The 7,179-nt window shown below is 36.4% G+C and overlaps 1 protein-coding gene across 7 annotated transcripts in view; it reads left to right on the forward strand.

Annotated features, from left to right (window-relative positions):
- LOC113237115 (leucine-rich repeat flightless-interacting protein 2) overlaps positions 1 to 6,229 on the forward strand; it is an 81,401-nt gene extending 75,172 nt beyond the window's left edge. For 6 of the 7 annotated variants that reach the window (XM_026473403.1, XM_026473401.1, XM_026473398.1 and 3 more), the window contains 3 exons: positions 671 to 811; positions 2,549 to 2,736; positions 5,715 to 6,229. In XM_026473403.1, coding sequence (XP_026329188.1) covers positions 671 to 811; positions 2,549 to 2,736; positions 5,715 to 5,825 — 440 coding nt within the window. In that variant the 3' untranslated portion in view covers positions 5,826 to 6,229. Of the gene's footprint in view, positions 1 to 670; positions 812 to 2,548; positions 2,737 to 3,815; positions 3,863 to 5,714 lie in introns of all 7 variants that reach the window. The other variant, XM_026473400.1, reaches the window with a different exon arrangement.
- Positions 6,230 to 7,179: the final 950 nt, after the last annotated feature.

Below are 7,179 nucleotides of genomic sequence, written 5' to 3' on the forward strand. Positions count from 1 at the left end.
TGGTGACAACTGCGCTCCGTTTGGCCAGCCTGAATTGTCAGATGTCAAATGTTTCACTTCTAATCGACCAGTTTAACTATAATGGATGAAAATTAAAACAATATTTAGTATTTGATTACCAATGAAATGTGATTCCGTTTGTTTTATAATCAGGTGTTTTGTTGTTTTTTCCACACCACCAAATGGAACAGTCGACCATTGTTAGAGATATTATCTTTGTTACAATAAATTATACAGATACAGAATACTATTGGAATATACGGAGACGTACACACTTGTCAGTTGTTGGCGCTGTACTATTTCTGCTTTCTAATTTGTGATTTCAGCTCAAACGAGAGTTGATATTTAAAAGTGATATAAGGCCCATTTGCCTGATGAGTTGCCAGGGATGGATGGCCCTTATTTCGTCTCTGTTTCTGGTTATAATAATATACTCGATATGCTGGCATTACTGCTGGATGTAGAAATAGGTAAGGTGCTAGTACTACCCTGGATGAACTCTCTCACAAGGAGCTCTGCTGCTACTATAAATATCGGTTTTCAGATAATTATCATGGTAATTATTTAAGAAAAAATGCTTTACTAATTTAGAACCCTGTTTAGATATCATGGCCAAAGCATCTACTATCGGCACGTTTGTATTTATAGTTACTTGTGTTGTTCGTTGCAGACGTGCGGTTGCAGAAGCTGGTGTCGTCGCGCGCTGCTCTGGAGTCGGAGGTGCGTAAGCTGAAGCTGCAGCTCAACGAAGAACGTTCCGCCAGACACAACGGCGTCGCCAACCACCACGATCAGGAGTATGAAAATGAATGTGAGTGTTTTTTATGATTTTTTGTTATTGGCAGAAATCTTTACACAAAAGTTCTACTAAATTACTCCACCATCCTTTATGAATCCGAGGATAGCTCCTCGGATTCCCCTTCTATATTCCGCTGTCAAGAAATTTATCGTTCTTCATATATTTTTTAAATGTATTGGAGGAGTATATGAAAGCATCTTGATTCAGTTGTGGTCCACTTAAAGAAAGTCAACACAGCGTTGCTCTCCGTGGACCGATTTTGATAATTATTTTTTGTTGGAAAGAGTAGTGGTCTCATATAATTTTGAAAAAATATTCCACCTGTAAGGGTGGCAAACTAGGCGATGAATTAATTTTGGGGTCGGGTTTTTTTAGTACTCTGTACTGAGATTAATTGTTATTGGCAGGAATCTTTACACAAAAAGTCCTACAATCCTCCGTTTCAGATTCCGATGTCGAGAAATTTATCGTTCTTCATATTTTTCTTAAATGGATTGGAGGAACAGCTCTATTAATTTCTACATAAGTTTTGTTTATAGTATCAACCTCTTGGTTATGCGGGAAGGGCACTATATAGCAAGCCCGCACAGGGACCATCTAAGTCAGGTCCTAACCCCAGCCCGTTTGCACGGACTTCATTTGGTTCTCTATAAGGCTAATTACCTTAAGGCTAATTACCTTGGATTGGTGCGGGATTGGATAGATTCAGCTGTGGTCCACTTTAAAAAAATCTCAACTCAATATTGCATTTCGATATTTGTGATTGTCTATGTGTGTGTCTATGGCACCCGCGACACAGGGTTTGCCTATTGCGGGACTATGTTGAGTGTATGCGTTATTATTATAATGAAGAATACGCCAACTTAGTTTTTGACCTGTTCTGTTTTTATTTTTTGTTTTCACAAAATTAGTTTCTTTTGTTTTTTTTTTTCGTTTTTTTTTTCAAAATTTCCAAAATTTGTGAAAAAAGAAATAAAGAACAGAGCGTAATATTAGTAAATAAATATGGCTGTTTACAAAAATCAAGATACAAGATACGAGATACAAGATATTTATTCGCTGAAAAATGTAGTTTACAATGGTGTTATAGTATATTATTATTAGATCGTACATTTCACCAAAACTTGGCATGCGAATATTTTATACAATCCTTATTTAAATCACGCACAGTGGTTACATTTTACATTTTATGTTATCAATTAAGAAATCATTTATATTGTAGTAGCATGGTGTAACTAACAAATTATGTAATTTTATTTTAAATTGCCTACAATTTAGTTCTTTAACTGTATCTAGTATTTTATTAAATAATTTAGGTGCCAATATAAACATCGTTCTATTGTAAAATTCCAAGGTGGGGCGTTGTTTTCAATCACAGAAAAGCCTTAGAAAAGGACCAAAAATAAAGTAGTGTTGGTTGGAGGTATCGACTGTATAATACACAATCATTACGAAGTCTGCTGTCCACTAACAAAAACGCGGCTAAGTGACAAATGGTCAAATATCCGTTTTAAATATAAAAAAAATAGAGCACAAATTATCTTTTAAAAACAGTTAAAATTAGTTAACGCGTTCGTTTTATCGGTACTTACCCTAACGACGCATAGCTGAAACATCATTAAACAATGTCAATATTCTAAAACTGGATTATGGTTTTTTACGATTTCTCAAAAAAATATCTTTAGTTAGCGGACGGCAGTAGTGTATGGAAGACTTGGTTTAAAAACGCTCTCGACTATGGCATTCCAGTGGAGAGTCTCCGCAAGTCAGTCGCCGAGGCGAAGGGGCGCGCGGCGCGGGCGGAGGCCGAGGCGGCGCTGCAGGGCGCGGCCGTGGCCCGGCTCGAGGCGCAGGTGGCCCGCCTCAAGGCGCGCCAGGACCACCAGGACGAGCACGAGGAACAGCTCAAGCAGGAGCGCCGCAGGCTGCAACGAGAGGTTAGGCCGCCGCGCCATCTCTACGCTACGAAACATACTACTTTCCCTTTCTAGTTCCGGAAACCGATCAGAGATGGCGCCACTTGTCGAACAAATTCTTCTGGGTTGCAAAACGCAAAGGGAGGCACTATCTTGACAGTATCAGTAGAGCTCCTTGTGAAAGAGTTCGTCCAGGGCAGTACTGCCACCTTACTCATTTCTGCCGCCAAGCAGTAATGTCAGCTAAAGGGTGAGGGTGCTGGTGAACAGGGACATGGGACTTGTCAACTTATGTCTCAGGGTGACGAGTGCAGTGGCGGTGCCCCTCAGATCTTGGCGATTTAAAGCTCCGAGTGGCACTGTAACTGTTATGGACAGTCGTGTAGCTTACGATCACGCGCACGACTTGCTCGTCCCGACTTGATGTTATAATAGTAGATTGTACAACAAGTGCATAAAACGCGTCACTTTACCCGAGACGAGTATATCCACCCGAACCGCAGGCGAGTATACGAGTTATACACTCTGCTTTTCACTTCGATTACGAGGAAATTAAAAAGCAATATCACAAATAAACGATAACACAACTATTGCTAAGAAAAATTAAGAACTTTCCGCCAATATACTACTTTTTTTTTCTACACGTGACTCAGGTCGGACTACATAATGCTCAGTTCTTTACTAGCTCAGTATTTTACAAGCTTTTATTTTTTATGCATTTCTATTTCTTATAACTTCTTAGAATTACTATTGCCTACTTTTTTAATTTTGTAATATACACGGATTAAAAAACAAAAGTAAAACTTTCATTTGTAAAGTTCTAGTGTGCGTGGCTGTTGGCGCAGGCGTCATTGCCTCGGTCTTAAACGACTATTTTATTTTATGCACTAGAGCATAAAATCCTATTTTATGCAGCCTACACCCAGCATAAATACGACCTTTAAGAGCATGAGAAGTGAAAAAAAAATATCCGTGATACATTTAGGCATGTCATGTATGCATTAGAAAAAAATTCCGATCTAGTATAAGTTACTTTTAAAATTGTAGTAACTTATTAAAAGAACTCAATAGACAAGTAACAGTGGGTGATTTGTTTTCAGGAAGTCGTTGACTTCTGGGCCGTTATCAATAATGGCGATAGTTAACGGTACAGTTGAGGCTACAGTGTGTTCCCAACCAAACTTACAACTACGCCTTTATATAGAAGAGACGTAAAGGCCGACAAACTCGTATTCATAGTCATACCGTATTGTAAAATTTTAAATAAACTCTGTATGACTTGATTTTTGAAGCTATTTTTGCAGTTCACCAATGGCTTTGATTACGCCACTAAACGAAGTGCTGCGTCACAAAAAAATACGTGTCTATAAGTAGGGTTACCATCCGTCCAGATTTACCCAAACATTTCTTGCTTTTTGACCTTCTGTCCTGATTTTTCGGCCAAGGATAACGAATTTTAGAATAAAATGTAAAATATCCACCTCGCAATTCTGTAGTAAAATTCGATTTACGATAAAAATATTGTTGCCCAGGCGCATTTCCATCTCTGATGCCGCGTGAGAGATTTTTCGATTTTAATTATGGTACAAAAAAGTTCGCAATTTCTTACAAAAGTCAGGCGTTTTGTCCGGACTATTAAAATTCTTTATTCTTTACACCGCGATTGCATGTAAAGAATGGACAATGCCATCTAGCGGCATGAACGGAGTAACTTCGTAAGCGCAAGTTGCGTCTCTTTGATATAAAGTGCGCCAAAAAAATCCTCCACCTGCAATGTTTATAGTGTGTACAGTACCACAATAATACGAATTACCCCACGTAAAGGCGAAACGAAATGATGTTTTAACAATGTTGTAAATACCATAAATTTTTAATGTATGAGTTTTAAAACTAAATAATCTTGCATGAATATGTAAAGCCTTGTACAGATTGTTGACAGGATGTTTCTACTGGATAAAACTTACTTTTTGGTAATTGTAACACTTAGGGCGCCTTCGAATTAGACGCTTATGGAAGCGCTACAGTGGCGCCACTGTGATGCTGCAGTTACTACTAATTGTCATACAATGTCGAGTCATTACCGACGACACTAGTAAGCGACAAACAACTTTTTTTATAAAAAAAATACCTCAAAACTTCGTGGAATTACAACTAAAGGGATTTAAAAAAAATCCGTAGTGACAGTTGTCGATCATGCGTAAATATAATTAATTATCTAATTTTTTCCTAATAACCTGTAGCATTTCGAGGATAAATCGAAAAAATGTGAAAATTAGAGGTCATTTCGTGATTTTTATCTATCGAGTAAACTTTATTGTTTTATGTTTCTGATTAATGTCTATGCTTGAATATATCGTGTAGTTACTCATACAATATTTTATTTTTAACTTTAAAGTGGATATACCCCTCTAAAATCAAATCGAAGATTAGGAATTTTTCCTCTGCTCCCTCTTAAGCTAACGACAAACTTACCTTTACTATAATTTCTATTTAATGTAATTTTGGCGGGCAATGTCGACGCGTCCTTGTCCGTTATAGTTTTAAAATGTAATTAGCAATAAAAATGCTGTTTATATAAAAATGTCGCTTACGGTAATTCGGCGGTCATGACTCGATATTTAGATTCTACAAGCTAATTCTAATTTGAAAGTGCCTTTAACTGTTAACTTTCCGCTGACGACATGAAACTAGTATTTTATTTAGTATAAACTAGTATTTTGTTATTATAACTTATATTCAGCTTATATATGTATATAAAGTCCATGTATATTACCATCATTTATATATTTTTTAGTCACATTTAAATTTAAATTTTATTGTACAATAATTAGTCACGCAGACTTCACTTTTAGACCACGGCTAGGGTTGGCTGGAAGAGATCTCTTCTTGAGATAAGCTCACTTTTGTATATGTCCTTTGTAACGTGTGTTTTATGTGTTTTTTCTTTGTGCAATAAAGAATTATGAAACACCAAATTAAAAGCAATTTAATTATAACAGGCACGCGAGGCACTCAACCGAGTGGAAGAGCTAGAAACAGAGAACAGTCACCTAACGAAGCGCCTGGATAAACTGAAGAACGCAAAGTCAGCGCTGCTCAAAGACCTGTGAGAGAACCGAAGACCATCCTGCACCGTCGGCGTCGCCTCACTCCAACGCTAGCGCGTCCTATATTTACCGTAATGTTTGATGCTTTAGCATTTGTGGGATTGGATAATTGACATTCTTTGTATTCACCAATTTTGCACCCGCGAAAATGTTTTTAGACGTGAATGCGTGCGAGCGAGCGAGCGGACGAAAAATTGTGGCTCACAGACGCATCGCATTGAATGTGCTGTATAGGCATAATACATTCTACAGTCTGTCACGAACGTCCGCGTAGGTCATCGCACTATTAGGGGCCTTAACGTGTTATCAATAGGGTTGTTCAATTAGTGGTACTAAAAAAAAATCGAAAATTTAAACAGGCTATCAGTTGGTTTTTTATAAAGAGCTCTAAAAATCGACAAATCCTAAATAGAAAAAAAAATTTTTTTTGACTTGCAATTTCCAGAAAATCGTTAATTGTTTTTAATACGTTATTTTGTGTAATTTTTGGGCTAATGGGCTAATGGCCAATGCCATGAAAAATATATTGACAAATCAGATGTCAATGTCATTATTGTTACAATTACAATCTAATTCAGCCTTTAAGGAAATAATAAATGATGGAGCCATAAAAATAAAAAGTGAAGTGAAAGAAATAATAATATTTGTAACTATTATTGTAATCAATTTTACCGTTTAGGTGTTGCTGCTTTTTTTACTTTTTTAGTATTGCAGTGTTGCTGATAATTATTTAAACATGTCCACCGCACTTGTTTTAAATCAATTTTTAAGAAATGCAGGTCACAATATATTTTTTAATTTTTCTGCTAACCTCTTTATTTCAAGCTTATATCCAGAAAACGTTAAGCCTGGTTAAATTTTTCTGGAAATTAAGTACCAAGCTCCGTACTAATTCGGTACAAGTATTTTTAAATCAATAATATTTATATTGAAAACACTACAGGTAGGTGCATATACACGTACGTTTCTTCGTACGTGTTTTTATCTAAATAATTTATTTCAATAACATGTAATATATACCTGTTTTTAATTATTTTTTTTCGAACGCCAGTACTGAGGAGCCAGAAAATATGCTGTAACCAGATAACTAGTAATTCGCAGTTCCAAATTATTTTTCAATAGTAAAAAAAATGTGTCAAATATGCAATCCTGCGTCATACTTTAACATCATAAAGGTATTTGACGATAATCAAAAACAAAACAAATTCGTAATCTATCACGTTTTTGTTTCTGATATCATCAATGTCGAAAGAAAGTCTCCTTCCTTCGAAGTTAGAAGTATTAACGCCTAGGGTAAACACGTCTATGTACGACTGACTATCTATCTTTAAAAAAATACGTACTAAACATATGATTA

Source organism: Hyposmocoma kahamanoa, unplaced genomic scaffold, assembly GCF_003589595.1.
Source record: "Hyposmocoma kahamanoa isolate Upper Pololo Valley unplaced genomic scaffold, ASM358959v1 93, whole genome shotgun sequence".
NCBI classification, from domain to species: domain Eukaryota; kingdom Metazoa; phylum Arthropoda; class Insecta; order Lepidoptera; family Cosmopterigidae; genus Hyposmocoma; species Hyposmocoma kahamanoa.